Here is a 21,082-nt window from a genome sequence, read left to right as displayed (position 1 = left end):
TGCCTTATTGTCCTAGCTAGTACAATGTCCTTCAGTACAATGTTGAAGTAAGAACAGATGTTCTTGCCTTTTTCCTAACGTTTGAGAGAAAGTACTCTATCTTTTAACCATTAAGTATGATGTTAGCTGTGTATTTTTGATAGAGGACTTTAATCATGTGGAGGAAGCTCCCTTTTATTCCTAGTTTGTTGAGTGTTTTTATCAAAAGGGCATTGGATTCTGCCAAATGCTTTTCTTGAATCTACTGAGATGATCATGTAATTTCTGTTTTTATTGTACTGATAGGACATATTATATTGATTTTCAGAAGTTGAACTGTGTACATCCCTGGAGTAAATCCCACTCAGTCATCATGTATAATTCTTTTTTTATGTTGCTTTATTCAGTTTGCTAGTGTTTTGTTGATGATCTGAGCCTCCCTATTCATGAGAGATACTGGTCTGTAGTCTTTTCCTGTGATATCTTGTCTGGTTTTGGTATCAGGGTAATAAAGGCCATATAAAATGAGTTGGGAAATGGTTCTTTTTTTGTTAAGTTTTATTTATCTTTGAGAGAGAGAGAAAGTGCAAAGGGGAAGAGGGAGGGAGGGAGGGGGAGAGAGGGAGGGAGAGAGAGAGAGAGAGAGAGAGAGAGAGAGAGAGAGAGAGAGAATCTCAAGCAGACTCCACACCATCAGTGCAGAGCCTGATGTGGGGCTGGAAGCCATGAGCCGTGATATCATGACCTGAGCTGAAGTTGGATGCTTAATCAACAGAGCTACCCAGGCACCCCTCTCTTTTCTCTTTTTAGGAAGAGTTTGTGGATAATTGGTATTAATTCTTCTTTAAATGTTTAGTAGAATTAACCTGTAAAGCCAGCTGTGCCTGTGCTTTTCTTTGTGGGTAGTTTTTTTTTTGTTTTTGTTTTTTTTTTTTTACTACTTCAAACTCTTCACTTGTTACAGGTCTATTGAGATTGTCTGTTTTTCCTTTAGTCTGTTTTAGCTTGTGTCCTTCTAGGAATTTATCTGTTTCATCTAGGTTATCTCATTTGTTGTCATACAACTGTTCATTGTATTCTAATTCTTTTATTTCTAATGAATTAATTTCTAAGGTTAGGTGACATTTACAACTATAAAATTCCCTCTATGCACTGCTTTACCTGAATTTAATAACTTCTGTTAACATTGTGCCATTTTCATTCTTCTCAAAATGTCTTCTGATTTCTCTTGATTTATTGATCCATTGGTTATTTAGCAGGAGTATTGTGTTTAATAATTCCACCTATTTGTGATTTTCTCAACCTTTTTCCTGCTTTTGTTTCTTAATTTCATTCCACTGTTGGAGAACATACTTTGTACTATTTCTATTCTCTTAAATTTATTGTTTGTTTTATGGCTTAGCAAATGACCTATCCTGGAGAATGTTCCATGTACACTTGAGAAGAATGTATATCTGTTGTCTGTTGAGAGGAGTGTTCTACAGATGTCTATTATTAGATCAGTTGGTTTGTAGTGTTGTTTATCTTGTTTTGTTGTTCTAGTTTTCTATCCCTTATTGAAAAGTAGGATATTCAAGTCTCCAACCATTATGGTTGTAGTTAACTCTCCCTTCATCTCTGTTTTTGTTTTTATGTATTCTGGTCCTTTGTTATTAGGCGTATATATGTTTAGAACTATAAAATCTCCCTGATGTCAATTAACACTTACATCATTATAAAATGCCCATAAGATTTTGTTGTGATTGCTGTTTGCAGGATATGACTTATTTCCTGCTATTACTTTCAATCTATTTGTATCTTTTATTTTTTTAATGTGCAAATTTTTATTGTATATAAAATTTTTGTTTTTGTTTTTTAAATTCACACCCAAGTTAGTTAGCATATAGTGCAATAAAGATTTCAGGAGAAGATTCCAGTGATTCATCCCCTACATATAACACCCAGTGCTCATTCCATCAAGTGTCTTCCTTAGTGCCCCTTACCCATTTAGCTCATCCCCCTTCCCATAACCCCTCCAGTAACCCTCCATTTGTTCTCTGTATTTAAGAGTCTCTTATGTTTTGTCCCTCTCCACTTTTATATTTGTGCTTCCATTCCGTTATGTTCATCTGTTTTGTATCTTAAATTCCATGAGTGAAACCATATTTGTCTTTCTCTAATTTGACTCAGCATAATACACTCTATCTACTTCCATCCATGTTGTTGCAAATGGCAAGATTTCATTCTTTTTGATTGCCAATACTCCATTGTGTGTGTGTGTGTGTGTGTGTGTGTGTACACATCTTCTTTATCCATTCATTTGTCGATGGACATTTGGGGTCTTTCCATACTTTGGTTTTGTCGATAGCACTGCTATAAACATTGGGGTGCATGTGCCCTTTTGAAATAGCACACCTGTATCCTTTGGATAAATACCTAGTAGTACAGTTGCTGGGTCATAGGGTAGTTCTATTTTTAACTTTTTGAGGAACATCCATACTGTTTTCCAGAGTGGTTGCACCAGCTTGCATTACCATCAATAGTGCAAAAGGGTTCCTCTTTGTCCACATCCTCGCCAACATCTGTTATTGCCTGAGTTAATTTTAACCATTCTGACAGATACGAGGTGGTATCTCATTATGGTTTTGATTTTTTTTTCCCTGATGAGAACTGATGTTGAGCATCTTTTCATGTGTCTGTTAGCCATCTAGATGTCTTCTTTGGCAAATCGTCTATTCATGTCTTTTGCCCATTTCTTCACTGGATTGTTTTTTGGATGTTGAGCTTGGTAAGTTCTTTATAGATTCTGGATACTGACCCTTTATCTGATATGTCATTTGTAAATATCTTCTCCCACTCTGTCGGTTGCCTTTTAGTTTTGCTGATTGTTTCCTTCACTTTGCAGGTTTTTATCTTGATGAGGTCCCAATAGTTCATTTTTGCTTTTGTTTCCCTTGCCACCAAAGACACGTTAAGAAGCTGCTGCAGCCGAGGTCAGAGCATTTGCCTGTTTTCGCCTCTAGGATTTTAACAGCTTCCTGTCTTATATTTAGGTCTTCCATCCATTTTGAGTTTATTTTTGTGTATGGTGTAAGACAGTGGTCCAGGTTCATTCTTCTGCATGTCACTGTCCAGTTTTCCCAACACCGTATGCTAAAGGGACTCCCTTTTTTCCACTGAATATTCTTTCCTGCTTTGTCAAAGATTAGTTGGCCATACATTTGTGGGTCTATTTCTGGGTTCTCTATTCTGTTCCATTGATCCGTGTGACTGTTTTTGTGCCAGGACCATACTGTCTTGATGATTATTACAGCTTTGTAATACATCTTAGTCTGAAATTGTGATGCCTCCAGCCTTGGTTTCAAGATTGCTTTGGCTATTTGGGGTCTTTCCTGGTTCCATACAAATTTTAGGATTGCTTGTTGTAGCTCTGTGAAGAATGCTGGGTGTTATTTTGATAGGGATTGCTCTATTGTATCTTTTAATCTAAAGTGTGTCTCCTGAAAACAGTATATATAGTTGAATCAAGTCTTTTTACCCAGTCTGATAATCTCCATAATTTGATTGAGTTGTTTAATCCATTCATATGTAATAATTATACTGTTGGATTGATGTCTACGTTTTTCTTTTTGCTTTCTATGCCTTTTTTTTTGTTCTGTTCCTCCTTTAATGCTTTTACTTCACGTATTTTCCAAATTATTTTCTCTAATGAATTTTCACTGTTTAATTTTTAAAAATTGTTCTGTTTACCACATACATCTTATCAGAATGATACAGGTTTATACTAGGCTAACTCCACATAGGAGCACTATTCTTAGGTAGCTCTATTTGTTACCTCCTTTTTGCAATATTGTTATGCAACTTTGCTCCTACCCACCTCCTTTATGCTATTACTTTTTAAAATAACATTTACTTATTTTTGAGAGAGAGAGAGAGAGAGAGAGAGAGAGAGAGGCAGGCAGACAGAAACACAGAATCTGAAGCAGGCTCCAGGCTCTGAGCTGTCGTCCCCACAGAGCCTGAAGCAGGGCTCGAACCCACAAACCGTGAGATGATGACCTGAGCAGAAGTTGGATGCTTAACTGCTTCACCCAGGTGGCCCTCCCTTATGCTATTATTAGCAAATACAAATCACTTTAAATTCTTGTGTTTTTCTGACATAGGCAGTATAAGTCTGGTTCCAAACCTATTTTAGATGTCAGCTTGTAGACGCCAAATCTCAAGAGAGATTTTTTTCCTTCCCTCCACCCAGTTTTCTTTCTCTCCTGAGATAGGGTATCTTGGCTCATTATTTCACTAAGTGTGTCATATTTTGAAGTACCAGGTTTGGGAAGAGTATCTGACTCAGTTCAAACTTATGTTAGCCCTATGCTTTGTCTCCTTTAAAGCTTACTTAGCCCATTCCAAAGTCTTTAGGACACAAGGACTGGTAGAGCCTGTGGGGCAACTGTCCTCTTCAACACTTCTTGAGAGTCATGCTTTTGGTTCCACACCCACTGAACCTTATTTGGACAACTTCCAAGTCTTCCCACATTTGAAATAACAATACAATAAACACCCCATCTACTTTTCACGAAGATTCATCAGTTGTTATTCTACCACATCAACACTATCTTCCATATATATTTTATACACACACATTTTGCCTAACCATTTGAAAGTAGTATAATGACACTTCCCTCCTCGATATTTCAGCATGCATTTTCTAAGAAAAAGGACTTTCTCCTGTATAAGCACAAAATCATTGTCACCTAAGAAAATTAAACATTCCATATCATTAAGAATTCATCTACAAATTTCCACAGATGTCTCTAAAATGGCTTTAATTATAAGGTTTATTTAATTCAAGATCAAACCTAAGTTATTGTATTACACACTATTTTTTGATCTATTAACAGTCTCCTTGCCTGTTTTATACAAGTTACTTTAAAAATTCACACCAGGCATCTTTGTAAATGTGCTACATTGCACTTTTGTCTAATTATTTTACATGATTAGACTGTCAAATATTTTTGGTAAAAATGCTACAGATGATAAAATGAAGCTTTGTTTTGTACTGGTCTCAACCTACCAATAACTAATGTTGTGGCTGGACTGGCCCTTGTGGTTCTTATTACGGTTGCAAGACACTTCAGCAACAACCATCAGGACACTGAAGAAATAAATGTTTATTTACTTACAAGAGCTGGAAATTACACAGTATACCTTGGCCCACATATCAAGGTTGCAAAAAGCTAGGGACAGAGAGAGATGGGGGTACAAACAAGACCAGGGGTTCTGCATTTACTGGGGTTGGGGGTGGGGGGGGGTCTAGGGTTTTGTGGGGTTACTCTTTACGGGTGAATTTAAAACATGAGCGCAGGAACTTAGTGTGTGGAGAAAAGACAAATGGGTCAAATGGTCCCTTACAGAAATCAACCAAGATTTCTAAATCAAAGGAGCCGCAGTAGGGAAAGGTAGCCTGGCTCTTTATCTAGTTGTGTGGCTGGCAATGTGTTTAGTCAGAGTTGTCTTTGAAGTGGATGCCTTGGCAATCAAAGCTTAAGACTGGCACTTGCTTTTTGAAAGAAGGAAAGGAAAAGGAAAAGGAAAAGGAAAAGGAAAAGGAAAAGGAAAAGGAAAAGGAAAAGGAAAAGGAAAAGGAAAAGGGGGAAAGAAAGAAAGAAAGAAAGAAAGAAAGAAAGAAAGAAAGAAAGAAAGAAAGAAAGGAAGGAAGAAAAAGAAAAGAGAAAAATTGGGCTTAAGCCACAGCTTTGAGTATCTTCCTTCTTTGCTAGCTCAGCAATACATTTAAAGTTTTTGTTTTGTTTTGAATGAATCTTATCCAACATTTCAGATGTTTTATACCATTAGAAGGGTTCCTCAGGGGATGTAGTCTGCCATATTGTCAGAAACAGATGTCCCTATATACTGCCTTTATAGATCATCAACAGTAACAGTTTTATAAATGAAAGAATAGTGACATATTTACCACCACCTGAGGCCACAAAAGGGGGAAACCTGAGACAAAGCCTTAGATTAGATGTGTATCCTACCAATTCATTTTTGCATTTATTAGAAATCTAGAGCCCAACTTGAGTGTCTGTTGGAGTCTACAAGTCTAAGCCTCATTTAAATTAGTGACAACCTAAATATTTAAGAGTTGAGGACAGATCTAAAAATTTTGGGGTCCTGCATCTACATTTTTTTCTCATCCCATTAGTAAAAAAGGAGAAATTGTATTTCTAACTTGCCCCTTTTCATGGCAAAAGCAGGAAGAAGAAATAGGAAAAAGGAACTAAGGGTTGATAACTTACCAGTGCCAACCTTGTGCTATAAATGACCTCTTGTCTGTATTAATTCCATGAGCTACATAAAACTATCCTCATTTCACAAATAAATAAAGTGAAACTCAGAGTTCATACAGGTAAACTTTAGTTTGCCGGTTCAAACCAAAGGGTTCAAGTGACCCATTGGCCAAAACTCATCATTTTTCCAGTACACAAATAGCATTCAGAAAGGTAACAATTTGGAAGTTCAACTCTGATATTCCACTTGGTTATTCATGGCTGTAGTTCTGCATAACCTAAAGAAAAGCCAAAGTCAAATTTCTTGAAAAACAATCTACACTCAATCATTCATCTAACCCACTATATTCTTACTGCTGCTCAAACTGGAATAGCTCAAGGTCATCAATGGCTTCTATATTGCTCAATTCAGTGGCCACCTTATCTTTACCTCATCTCTTGCTCTAAAACTTGGTATCAATGATACTCCTTTTGAAACCCCTTATGAAACCTCTCTCTTATTTTCCATCATGGCTCCTCTGCCTTTCTTCCATGACTATTCCAGTTTTCTTGTGAAATCTTTTTTTATATAGCTCCCCTTCAATGTTTCCTCTGCTATCATAAGTATTCTACTCTTTTCATTCTATAAATTTCCTAGGCAATATCATATTCTTACATTTATTTATTCTTACATATTTACATTTATTTATTCTTACATTTATATAACAATTATTATGCTAATGGCTCAACTTTTGACAGTTGTTTGCTGAATGCCTATCATGTGCTAGCCATACTCAGCGATAAATAAAACAGGATTCCTGATGGATGATCTTACATCTTACACCAACTAGGCTTGGTCTGCAGCCTAGTTATTTCTCATGAACACCAGAACGATGGACATCTGCACCTTAATGTTCCATAGGTACCTTAAACTCAACATATCCCCATATCCTTTCTTCCATTCCTTATTATTTTAATAGGTGTTATATAAAATATGCCTAAGGTAACCACCTGGCCTCCATTATTGGTCTGTTTTACTTTCTAAATCTAAAATTTGACGATTTTCCATCACCACTGCCAAACAGCTGGTTTAATAGCTGGTTTAGGGCTCACCTGGATTATTCACAGCCTACCACTCTCCACTTCCAACATTCTCCATAATCCATTCTTTATAGTTGAAAACAAACTTACTTTCAAGAAGGCAAGTCTGATTATATCAACTCCACAAGCCCTATCCTGCTTAAAATTCTTCAGGGGCTCCTAGTTGCCCTCAGTGAAAGCACTTAAACCCTTTAACAAGACTTCCCAGGCACTGCTTAAATAGGACCCTGGCTCAGGGCACCTGGGTGGCTCAGTCTGTTATGTGTCCGACTCTTGATCTTGGCTCAGGTCATGATCTCATGGTTCGTGAGTGTAAGCCCCATGTTGGGCTCTGTGCTGACAACGTGGAACCTGTTGGGATTCCCTCTCTCTCCCATTCTCTCTACCCCTCCCCTGCTTGCACATGCACACACGCCCTCTCTCAAAATAAATAAACAAATATCAAAAAAAGAAAAAGGACTCTGGCTCGTTTCTCCAGCTTAGTATTTTACTACTCCAACCTACGCTCTGCTCCAAATGAACTTCTATACATATTCCCTTTCATTTTCAGACTTCTCTATATTTTATTCTCTTTTCACTCTCTCTTTGCCTGGTCCACCGTCATCACATTTTTATGAGTGAAAGAGATCGCTTCACCAACCAATGAACTTAGGTGTTAGATCCTGTCCCATGTGTTCCTACTCTTTTGTGTTGATCCCGATCAGAGCACTCATCAGTCTCATATAGAGTCTAAGTGCTTGTGAAGGCAGGGACTGTGTTTGATTTTTTCACTTCTATAACTCCAGTGCCTGGCACACAGTACACATTTTTCAAATATATTTAAATGACTAAATCTCAACTCAAAAAGGAAGAAAAAAAGGAATTCATTTGCAAACTTTTTCAATTTTCTAATTTAATAGAAATAACCAAAACAATGTGGCTTTCAAACAAGGCTTTAAACTAATCTAATACAACTTCTACAACACATTCCAGAGCATTATAACAAGAAATATTTACAGGCAGCTAATGTATTAAATAACCATGAAAAAGAAAATCTTGCTTTTAATACACACCAGCAAAAAACACAGGAACGGAACAATTAGAAACTGCAACCTTGTTTTAAAAAATTAAATATGATTATTTAGAGAATACAATACCACAGAAACAGCACTTTTCTTTAAGAATCATTGAAGGGTAGTTAGTTATGTGCAAAAATAATAGTAGTTATAGTAGTAGTAATAATAATAATAATAATGAGGGGAGGAGACCAGTTGAAATACTGGAAGCAAGGAACTAGTAAGGCTGTGATTTTAACCCTTTCGTGTGTATGTCTACATAGAAAATTAACAGGCTTTCAGATTGCACATACCGTTTTTATAGGCTTATATACATGTTTCACTGTGATTTAAAACATAGTAAATGCCTACATTTTTCAGACCAGGAGCAGACAAGCACTTCCTTCTTAAGACTGGAAATTAGGCCACACCTGAAAGGGCATATTGCAGTGGCACTTACAAAATCATCTCAGTGCCTTCCCACATACGAATTTGGTGAACTTAAAAGAACAGCATTTTTAACTTTAAAGATTACTTGCTAGAAAAGGGCCAAACTTAATTTTGTACATTTTGTAGTATGATCGTGACAAATATATCCAAATTGACTGTTTTTGAAGATAACTTTCTCAGCTACAATAAAAAATATATAAAAGACCACGGAGGCAAACACAAGGAACTAAGATGAAAGATATGCTTTACATGCATTTTGGCCCAAGTAAAAGAAACCATTATATCCAAGAGTACATGTTGAAATCTGAAATGTCTATGTAAACTGTGGCATATAAATTTTTTTTTCTTAAAAAAGTACCTTCAATTTTTTTTTTACTCAAATACCTACTTTTAAAAAAATATGCAACTTTCCCCAATTTTTAAAATAAAATGCCACAATATATTGTCGTAAGCTCCAGCATACATTTAAATTTCTTACTTTTTAAAAGATAGACTGGGTGATATGCATACAAACTTTCCTATAAAATCACCATCCGGGAGAGGACTATGACATGCCTATCAGGCAACAGACTTAAAGCAGTGTTATTGCTTTATCGAGGAGGAGAGAACTGAGAGAAAAAGAAAAAGAAAGCATCAAGGTTCAGTTCAAGATTAAACTGATACACTTTGAAAACCTTGGATCATCTTCAGCAGATTATTAATACAGACGGTATGAATTAAGAATTTGATTGTTTTGATTAGGAGAGTTGGGGTGGGTGGATTTTATAAAACTACTCACCGATCCAATGCGGAGTATGCAAATAAGCAGTGCTGACTTCAACAAGAAATGAGATTTTTATACTTCCTGTGTTTTATATGAGGGGGAATGGGTAAGGGACTTAAAAGGCCAAGGGAGAGAGGGCCACAGCATCTACTCCCATTGTGGATACTAAGAGATTATTGAATAAAGATAGTAGGCCAAAATCCAAGGGCACAGTCAGAAGACCTAAATCTACTGGCTTATTAACACTAATCACTAATAATTACATGGCAGGATACCTGCTGAGGTAATTGATAAATCTACAATTTGCACACTATAAACCTTTTGCTTCTATTTAAAAGCATTATTTCTTTGGATTAACTAAAAACCTCAAAAAGTGTTACAACAAAAAGAATTAACTGACTTTAATATTATTTAAAATTCTCTTATATAAGACATAGAAATCAGAAAGTACCTTGTTGATTCCAAAAAGAATAATTTCAACAGGGGATCCAATACCTTATCATCTCTGTGGTAATGATCTGTGGTAATATAGAGCATGACCTACAACTTAACCATACTTTGGAACACGTACATGTTTCACCTTGCAAAACAATTCCTTTACTCAGTGAATCAGCTGAGCCAAATGCTAAAAAAAAATAAAATAAATAAAAAATAATGCAAATTTAGGCCAGCAGAACAGACTGAGGAACACTTTATTCTTAGTGTTCTGATGGGAGACGGGAACTCAGGTATTGCAAAACTTTGCAATCTTTTTTAAGGAAACATTTAACATCTCCAAATCTAAAGTACTGTTTTTTAACAAAGGATAACAAATGCAAAGAGTATCAAAACAAACTGCCTTCAGGAACTGATATTCAATGTTTACTTTTTTGAGACATAAATTAATAGAATAACATGTAAGATATCTGAATGTCAATGTAAGTTTTTATACTTTTCAACAGTTATATTAGTGGCTGAACAAATTAGGTAGGAACACAGAGATCAACGTACAAGAAAAAAATTTCAGTGAAATCTAAACTGAACACCTTCATTTAAACGGTGGTTTGCTGATAGTTATTTACTTCATAGTAAATCCTCAGTAGTATGAATTGCCTTCCATTAACAGAAATGGAGCCTATTAAATGCTGACAATAAAGTGGCTTTTTAAAAACCAATCTTAAAAAAAACAAAAAACAAAAATTCCACGTAACATGAAAAACTTCAAAGGGAACACGTTATCTTTTAAGGCCCCAAATATCAAGAAATAAATATTTAAACTTCAGTTTCTCCTCCATTGGTAGAACCTATATAAAAGACTTATCTAAGAATCATGAAAAAGATTCATCTGAAGAGCAAGTATAAAATACTAGAAATCAATGGATGGACCAAAGGAAGTTATACTGCTACTCATCACTTTCCAAAACTGTGCCCTTAGATACGTCTCCTGATAAACTGAAATCATAAATGCTGTGGGAAAGAGGGAAATGCACATAAATGAAGCATTTTTAAACAATTCTCCCTTATAAGACAATTCTTCTTAAGAACCTGAAATTTGAGTAAAATGATAAAACAGTTCGGTGTAGGTTCTAAAGCCTAACTTCTAACAAAACTGAAAGAGAAGCTAAAAGGAAGCCACAGAATGAAGTAAATCAACAGCAGTATTATTAAATCAATACTGCTTAAATACACCATCAGAAGGCCTGAATAATATCCATGTTTACCCCCAACATTTGTTAAGAAAAGAAAAACAACCCAAAGGAATTTGTATAATAATTTCTTTAGAGCACTTTATTTGATTCAATATGCACTAAAAAATATTTACCTCTTAGACAGTTATGTCAAATAATTTTTACTGAGTAGTCTACTGTCTGAACTGCATAAGCTGAATTTTTAAAAAGGCAAATGATTTGCCACAAATCTGCTGACGTCTGAAAAATATCTAATGGCAAGTCTTCTATTTTGGTCACTTTATACTCTAAGGTGTCCATACAAAAGTAGGACTAACTTTTTTAATCCAACAAAAGAGAAGCCCATACACAGTCTAGAACACACATCTTGGATCTGAGCATCACAAATGAAGAGAAGAAAAACAAAACCGAGCCAAGGTGGTTTATCTGCCTCGGGTGCTGAACGCAGGGTAGTAAAGGTGGGTTTACTCCAGTAACCATTCAAGTGGGGATTGGCTCATTTTCAGGATTTACTTACAGGCCTCTTCTAAGTCCGTTAAGCCCCCAGTCCATGCAAATGTCCCACTTGGTGGACAGATGAGTAATCTAACCCCACCGGGTTTATTTCAATAGTTTGATATTTAATAATAAGCTGCTTCTGAAGATTTTCTGAGAAGTCTGTTCTCTATTAAAATAAGATAGAACCTCAAAATATGAATGTGAACATTAGAAATAGACAGCATATATTACAAATCCATTCTTGATAGGAACATTAGTAAGAATACACATTAGCTTAAAAAACAGGCTCAGCAAATGTTGCTGATCTGCCAGAAGTTTTAGTTCACTATTTACAAATAAGACAAAGTGAAATACAGAAAATTTTACACATTTGGTAGTTGACAGATTACTGTTTGCCAATAGTGGTCTATCAGAAAACTGATACGAAGGAAGACTGGGTAAGAGCCAGTTGTCACCTTCTCAAGCAAATTTAAATGAAAACTACATTAATTTTGAAACAAACATTCCACCTTTGATGGGAGTAACTGTACGATCGGATGATCCGACTGGGAAGTGCAATTCTGTGGAAGGGTTTTTCTGGAAATGACTACCACGTGATCAGCCACTGAAAAGTTACCATATTTATTTCAGCAGACCATTAAAACTGATTAAATGATGATCGATGATGTTTCCTAGACTCTAAGTATAAATAGAAAATAAAACTGCCGTTGAGTTCTTTAAACCAATATAAAAACTAAGGCCCAACAGCATCAAAGTGAGAACAAATATAATGGCATGATTCAATGCACATCTGCACTGACATCAAAGTGGAATCTGAGTAACTTTGATTTTAATTAGAAAACAAACCAGTATGTACGTGTGTGGAAGGGGAGCATGAAAGCTGTTTTTAATAACTGTATGCTCTTGTCCAAACAGACACGAGCAACAGGACCATCAAGTATTTACTTGTACACCCAGTATCCTGCACCAATCAATAGCACATGATGACCAGTATCTACCATTCTAAAGAACCACCCTCTTTCGTAACAGAAATCTTCAAATCACTTTGCTTTTCCTTTTTGTTTTTCTTTTGAAATTGCAAATAGAGTTGTCTCCCCCCTTTCTTGACAAGAAGTGATTTCTGTCCATTACTTCAATCTAATACTGTGTAAGAGCTATCAGCTTCTTCAAGGAGGTGCCCACTGTAGGCAGGATATTCCGGCAACACTTAAATAAAAGGGTTTTTTCTTTTTTTTTTTTCCTTAAAACAATTAGTTAAGTTCATGTCATTTTACTTTATATGTACTGGTCTCTCATCTGACTTTAGGCGTTTTCTGCGGGGCTGTATAAAGTCTTCATCAGAGTCCTCAGTTACCTCACCATCATCCTCTTCCTGCTCAAACTCTGGCAAAGGTGCGAAGGTCCTGTCTGAGTAGATCTCTGTGAGTTTATCTTCAAAGTACAATGCAACTGCTTTCCCTGCCTGAGCTACTTCTGAATCAGCCTGCAAGCAAAAGATAGGAATATTCACCTATTGGTAATGCATATTCCTTCACCAAGTTTGCATGGTCTGAAAAGCTTACCTTCAAATTAATCTCTTGTGTTTCTGCATAAACTTGAACAACTTTCATCATCTAAAAAGGATACCAGAGTCAAAAAAAAAAAGGGAAATTATAATCCTTTCTAAAGTTATAAAACTGCATAGGATTGGCGACGAAAGTCAGCCATACTAGGGGGAACAAATTGCTATAACCAGATTAAGTGCTTTCTAAAATACTACAGAACATGGAACCGCTTTCTTTACAAAGTTCTGGTGCTAAAGCTATTGTGAAACCGTAAAAACTGTCTCAAATTCAGAATTAATAAAGTCAATCTGAAATGGACCTGGACCAAATACATCAATGTAATTAAAACCAAAAAACAAGTAACATAAGAAATGTTGCTTTTTAAAAACTGTCAAACCATCAACAAACCACCTATCAGAATTCTATCTGTATGGCAATTTGTTAATCATAAATTATTTAACTATTACTAAAGCAGATAAAATGTATCTTCTTCCTCGAAAGGGTTGCCTATAATTCCCGAAAGCAATTTACTGGAAAATAATCTACCTGATTAGAAAGTAAGACACAAAACTTAGGACTGTATTAAACTTCAAGTAAGGTGTTACTATACTCTCTGTGGTATATTGCTATACTATACTTTTGACCTATAGGGATTTTTTTTTTTTTTTACAAGTTTTAAAAAGGTCATCTAGATATTTCCAGAGGCAGCTATGAGTATACTTTAACTGATTCAAGTACTTTTAGTAATAGTCATATGGCACCCAAATTTCATCAGCAATAAAGAAGATACTCTATAATCTTTTGAAAGATTTTGTAGATTCTTATCCAATTCCATTTTTTTCTCCTAGAATTATGAAAATCTTCCTTAACAATAAGAGACCTGATTTTTCCCAAAGAAAACAAAACAGTTTCTTTGAAAGAGTCACATATCACAGTTTTTCTCAAGGACAGTTCATCTGTTTCTTCAAAAAAATGTATGACCAAAGTTAATGAAAGTCATATTGCTGAGATCAGAAAACTCAACATCATATACTCTGGGCTACTATTCAAGATGAGCCACCAGAGATGAGTTTATGATTTTAGGGTTCTACATCTAATAGATTAACATTATTAACCTACATTAATAATAAAATCAGAGGAACCAGTACAAATGCCCATCCTAAATGTACCCCAAATATAGGCTGTTTATAATCATTTCCCATAAAATACACTTAACTATAAGTATATATTCCTTTCTATACTTGTATATCTCAATTCTCAACTTGTTCAAAAAGGAATATCCACTAATATTCTTAACTTATCTAATTATACACAGTAAACTTTCTTCTTTGGAGGTGTGGATGCAACCAAATTTTACCTCTGATTGCAGCAGAAAAAAATTTTTTGAATCAAATTAGAAAAATCTCTTCCCAAGAAAAATAAAATAAAACAACCCCCCACCCTCCACCCCCCAAAAAAACCTAATAATCCAAGACTTTATAGTTTGGAAGCTAACATACTTCATTAAACCTTTCACAGTTCTTGAAGATCAAACGGACATCAGCCACAAAGTCATCTGGGTTTTGGTAGTGTTGGGAATGTTTTTTCTGAAGCTTCTTTTTCACGGTGGATAAATCCATTGGTTTCTTTATAATTTTATAGTAGTTTGGTATCTAAACAAACAAATAAATAAGGATAGATGAGGATTCTCCAAAAATGCCAAACAGTTTTATTTAAAAATGCATAGCCTATTGATTTTAGGGGAAAAATATGTTAATTATTGAGCCAGCTGCTTGCAAATTTTGGGTACAGTGAATGTACTTTTACATCTTTTGCCCCAATCATGTATCATAAAAATCAAATCATATTCAGAATATGTGGCAGTCTTAATGGTTAGTGAAGGCCCCAAAGCTCTATCTTTAGTAAGGAGATTTGGAAAGAAAGCAATCAGTAAGGGTAGCCAACAAGTCCTATTAAGGACACATCTGGCTCATCAGAATTTTAGGATACCTGAAGAGGTTTTTTTTGTTGTTTTTTTTTTAAATAGGAAAGAAAATTAAAAAGATTACAAAATATATTATTATTATTAAACATCTTTGAGAGGCTATAACTTTATCACAAAGAACTCTGAACATAAGAGAAGGAGAAAAACTGTAAATAACACAATAAAAATTTTATTAACCCTTTAGTGATCATGCCAGGGAGAGTTCTGGCCCCAACTTTTTGCCAAAACTTTGTATCCTTGGGAAACAAGTGAATTTGGAGAAGCTGTTTAAACAGTTCATGAAAAGAAGTGTTTGAAAGTTATTTTCTACAGTAACGTTCCTGAACTTGAAGACAAACGTCCTAGTATCAGATGAATACAATTTGCACAAAATATCTTCCTTGTGTCTAGGTCTTTGGTGCCTTAAAATTCATTTCTGAGGGGCACCTGACTGGCTCAGTTGGTTACGTGTCCCACTTTGGCTCAGGTCATGATCTCACAGTTCCTGAACTGGAGCCCCGTGTGCGGCTCTGTGCTGACAGCTCAGAGCCTAGAGTCTGGAGCCTGCTTTGGATTCTGTGTCTCCCTCTGCCCCTCCCTGTCTCTCCCTCTCTCAAAAATAAATTTAAAAACCCTAAAAAAATTTTTTTTAAATAATAAATTCATTTCTGAGCCTACCCAGTTAACAAGTCTAGTATTTAATATTCTATAACAGACCTGGTATTCAATAATATCTTAATTCAACTGATGGTAAGCAAATAAAATGTGTGTAGCATATTCTCATTCCATTTGTGAAGCACTGACCACCCCAGATATTCCTTTAGAGCTTTTATTCCTTACAGTCTCCTTTAAGATAAAGAGCACTGACTTGCAAAATTTCCAGTCTTCCTAATCTTGACTGTTCATAAAAGAGGGCTTATCTTCAAAAGATAAGAGCCACTGTGAAAGATTCAATTTTATAGTTTTATTCAAACTAATATACAGAGGCTATTTTCTCCCCAAGGTACAGAGCCTAGAATCACAGAACTGGAGTTTTAGAAATGTAGTCCAATATTCCCACTGTATGTTTAAAAAAGTAGAGGCAAGGGCGGTTCAGTCAGTTAAGCATCTGACTCTGGCTCAGGTCATGATCTCACGGTTCTTGGGTTCAAGTCCCACATCAGGCTCTGCACTGACTGCTCAGAGCGTGGAGCCTGTTTCAGATTCTGTGTCTCCCTCTCCCTCTCTCTCTCTCTGTCCTTCCCCCTGCTTGTGCTCGCTCTCTAAAAAATTAAAAAAAAAAAAAAAAAAAAAAAAAAAAAAAAAAAAAAAGGTTGAGGCAGAAAATTATGTAATTTCCCCCCAAGTTTGATGACAGAACTGGGAGAAGTCTTCTGACACTTGATCTAAGATTCTTTCCATCATACCTATATCCCTTTACGTCCATCTTAAAAGTAAAAGAGGACACGGAAATTAAATTCATTAAGTTTTCACGACAGCACACAGAAATTTTAATAAATAAAGTGCAATTTTAACAAGTCTCATATCCATTTAGTGCTAATAAATTTTCATACTGGGGTGCCTGGGTGGCTCGGTCAGTTGAGCGAACAACTAGATTTTAGCTCGGTCTGTGATTGCAGGGTCGTGGGATTGAACTCCATGTCAGGCTCTGCACTGAGCATGGAGCCTGCTTAAGATTCACTCTCTCTCCCTCTGCCCCTCTCTCCCACTTGTGCTCCCTCGCTCTCTCAAAATTTCAGGTTAGTACTTACAACATTATCAGGTACTTGCTAAAATCATTCTATAAAGGTATCATATATGTCCTTGGAACATCCAAATGGGGTAAGAAATAATATTAGAAAACTTGAACCTTGGAAGTGTTGAGGAAATTATTCAAGAAGCCTGAGACAAGAAGTTTTAGGGCCAGAGCCCTCATTCTTAAGTCTTACACTGGACTTCTTCACCAAGGATTTCCTAAAGTAAACAACTCACCGAAGCAGGAACTGGCTCCTGGAATTCAATACTTAATTCATGGCAATAGAGGTAAAGCAGAAGACGTTCACATTTCTGGCCCCAAAAAAGAAAGGAAAACTCATGAAATAGTTTTTCCCCTAATAAGACAGATATTCTTGAGTAAAAGAACTTTATCACTACAAAGTATTATTACAATAAGCTGAACACATATGCCTCCTACCTATTGACTTATCTAACTAAATACACATAACTGAAGCAAACTGTCTTGTTTCCAATTTAGTTTTGAAACTGTCTTCATCTGTTCTACTTTAAATGAATTTATCGAAGATACAGTGGTTTTGCTCTTAGATGAAGACTAAGGTAATTTATTTACTACTGACTATACAAATGCAAAGGAGTCATAAAAGCAACATACAATATTTTGTACAAAATTTTATAGATTACCTAGGTAATCTGGAGGTGCACAGCCACATTAACTACAGAATCCCTAATAATATAGCCAACTTATTTGACACTTACCCTTTGGTCCACGGGACTTAACCCTTGTGCAGTTTTCCCCTTCTTACTATGTTGCAAATTATCACAATCATATTCAACTTCTGGTTTCCCAATATCTCTGCAAAATGTGCATATCCAGTCCCCACTAAAGAGGGAAACAGGCAATTAGTTCATGTAATTTTAACAAAACCCACTCTAGAGAGAAACCAGTTCTCCAGAGTTAAGTCTCCAGCTTGTTTTCTTTCCTTTCTGGTTTTTGAGGGGAAGAGAGGCTCTCTATTCTTATCAGACCTCATAAAGGGAAGTTGTATGATAAAAGCTTCCCAAAACGTTCCCCAGTCTTTCTTTAACTAATTACTTTCTAGAAAGCTTTATAAAACTGGTATCCCTGCATTTCAAACGGGACCTCTTCCTAGCACAAAGCTGATGATCAGTACCTGTAGCGTAAGACTGTCAACCCCAGTATTACCTCACAATGACCCCAACTCATGAATAAGGAAAGAATACAGTTTACGGAATTCCTGGGGTATCCAATACTGTTTTGGCATGTAATAAATATGCCAAAAATAAAATTCTTCTTCTTCATGGCCAGTCAAAAGCCATGAATACACATACAACTCTCTAAGTGCAAGCACACATAGGTATATGTACCCCTTACCTTTTAAAACCTGCTCAGTCTATAGTTTGTTTACATCAGGATTTCCATCAAACCATAAATTCCAAAAGGATTCACTCCCAATAATTCTCCCCTTCTCTCCCCCACCATAAATAAATTTTAAGTCTAGAGATTGTACTGGTCTGTGCCAACAGTTCCAATTCTTTCCAAAGCATCAGCCTTTGAGAGAAAGCATCCAGTGGCAAAATTCTAACATTCCGGTAGATGTTACGACTCAAAGGGAAGAAAAATATAAAATGACTTAATTATAACACCAAAATGCCAATGCTTTCCTTTTATAAAAGAGCAAAGTAAAAGAAGGCCCTTATTACATCTCTGGCAAATGACTATACCTCCTAAGACTTAGGTAAGAATTAAGATTCTTTAGAAAAATATTCTGGCACTGTTTATACATATCCACCACTTTTCTAATCCAAAGGTTGAAATTTTCAAAACAGGTAGTATTTATTCAACTAAAATCATTGCTTCTAAGGAATCTGAGAGGAAATGTGAATGTTGTATCTACAGGCAGAAAAAAAGCTGAGCTTTCTCAAGAACATTATTGTCACTTAAAAGGAAATCTGGGGGTAAAGGTTTGGGAAGGGAGAAAGCGGTCTCAAATCAGCTGGAGACAAAAATGGCTTGAGCACAACTTGTTAAATGGAAGGGATGAAAAAGAGCTCTTCGAATCCCCACTCTACCACTTAAGAAATGAAACTAATCCATGAAAATCTGTGAACCTTGCAAGCTAAATTAGTTCACTACAGAATTAAGACCAGTCCACAAATTTTGTAACCCAACCCAGCACGTTTGTCCCACTGTGTTAGCTAGTAACACCAGCCTGCCTTGAATGCTCACCAATGAATGTTTTAATGCTTGAAACCAGATATAGAGCTGCCAGGGGGTCAAAGAGTATGAGGACAATGCTCATATTTCCCCCAATCTTTATTTATCTTCATCCCAAGTTCTTCTCTTCTAAATAAGGAATTCAGTAACTCTCCATTCCAAAGTTCATGACTGGAAGACATTCCAGCTAAATGACAGAAGGAAAAGTCTGAGAAATCTGCACATAATGCTTTGGGCTGGCACTACCAACTACCTGCTTCTGTGGTCAAGAGGAAGATAGAACTAAAAAACTCAAGGTGTTGAAGGTGTTTTTACAAAGTACTTGTTTTTTCTTTCAAATGCCTTTTGAGAGCTTTCAAACATTAGAAAAGGAAGTTCTGGGTAAAGATCCAATAGAGCTGCCTCTAACTAAATAGTATTCTTAAATGAAATTATTGTAGACCCTGTTAAGACTGATTCCAATAGATAAAAAAATTCAGCTTCAACAGGAAATCAACTAACTTCTCCAACATCCCAGACCCCTACCTCTCATAATTTAGAGTTTTATCTACTTCACTTATGCCAAGTACAAACTAAAGGCCAGGAAACAGTCTATTTTTTATCACACTATTTACATCTTGGACATTTTACCATTCAGCTGTTAGTTTCTCTAGAAGGTAATACCAAAGGAGTAACAGGCCCCCTGTTTTACAGAAATACTGTGCATTGCTTAGGAAGCCCATCTGCATGAAGAACTTTCTGGTTTTTAGCTTTCAGCTTATATAAACAAGAACAAAAAAAAGTCAAGTATTTCACTGGTACCTTGGAAAGCTAAGAAGTGTTGGAACATGACAAGTTAGATGAAAGACCTTTGGACATTTTTCACAGCACAAGAGATCCCCTCCATTTTGGCAGACAGCACACCAGTCTTCATTTGGGTCATCGTCTTTGCTGTTGCCATCTCCTCCAATCCTTGCCGACCTGTGTACGAGGCTTCGAATCGGGGACTTTCCATTAACAAGGCTGCTGAGCCCTGACTGTTTGCAGCTTTCATTTGTATCTGCAGGTTCAGTTTTCACATGGTTTTCCAGGCTTGCTAATGCATCCAACTCACTCTCTAGATGCAGGTTGGTTGAGAGAGGTGGTGTCAAGCTACTCTCGGGACTGCTCAACTAAAACAAAACAAGGACAAATTCTTGAAGAATCTTTTTTTTTTCTTTTTTTGTAAGTTGGCTTCATGTCCAGCGTGCAGTCCAACATGGGGCTTGAACTCATGACCATGAGATCAAGACTGGAGGCTCAACTGAATAAGCCACCCAGGCGCCCCTCCTGAAGAATCATTTAATCCTTATTGTATGCAGTATGTGCACGTAACTTAAAAGTCATGGCAATACACATACATATACACTGACATAATTTAAAATGAATTTGGAAATGGCATTATGACATAAAAGAATGAAAATAACCCCAAATTATTTAGGCATGTTAATTTATGATTTTATAGAATACTCTCTAATATTGGTTCAGGTGGATAATAAGAAAATTAATTAAGCTGCTAAGCACATTGACTGGAAAGAGAGCACAGGATTATACTTTTCCTACAAAGAGCTGACTTTGATACCCTATTTTCACATAAGACTCTGTTGCATATCTTCCAAGAAATGTTACTCTGCCTACTTATCATTTTACTAAAGTTGGAAGATTCTGATAATTGTAAAAGAAATCTTTCACCACCCTTTTGCACCCGGTTTTCTGGGGGAATTTTCCAAGCCAGGTATTGGATGAAGGCCAACTTTAAATCCCTTTGCTCTCTAAATATACAAATACTGTGTTAAATAAATATGCTAATCCTCCTACTTGAAATTTCTATATGCCAACTGTGTAGAAAATGACACTTAAGCCTGGGC

The 21,082-nt window shown here is 36.0% G+C and overlaps 1 protein-coding gene across 3 annotated transcripts in view; it reads right to left on the bottom strand.

Annotated features, from left to right (window-relative positions):
• Positions 1-8,197: 8,197 nt before the first annotated feature.
• The window catches only part of TRIM33 (tripartite motif containing 33), a 131,252-nt gene continuing 118,367 nt past the window's right edge, over positions 8,198-21,082 (bottom strand). The window contains exons 15-20 of one of the 3 annotated variants that reach the window (XM_019457917.2): positions 19,998-20,347; positions 17,717-17,840; positions 17,216-17,290; positions 14,781-14,933; positions 13,300-13,350; positions 8,198-13,220 (exon numbers count right to left, since the gene is read on the bottom strand). In XM_019457917.2, coding sequence (XP_019313462.1) covers positions 13,008-13,220; positions 13,300-13,350; positions 14,781-14,933; positions 17,216-17,290; positions 17,717-17,840; positions 19,998-20,347 — 966 coding nt within the window. In that variant the 3' untranslated portion in view covers positions 8,198-13,007. The remainder of the gene's footprint in view (positions 13,221-13,299; positions 13,351-14,780; positions 14,934-17,215; positions 17,291-17,716; positions 17,841-19,997; positions 20,348-21,082) is intronic. The other 2 variants (XM_019457919.2, XM_019457918.2) reach the window with 2 other exon arrangements.

Source organism: Panthera pardus, unplaced genomic scaffold, assembly GCF_024362965.1.
Source record: "Panthera pardus isolate Hobbes unplaced genomic scaffold, ASM2436296v1 HiC_scaffold_11, whole genome shotgun sequence".
In the NCBI taxonomy this organism is placed as follows: domain Eukaryota; kingdom Metazoa; phylum Chordata; class Mammalia; order Carnivora; family Felidae; genus Panthera; species Panthera pardus.
This window is presented reverse-complemented; position numbering and strand designations above follow the sequence as displayed.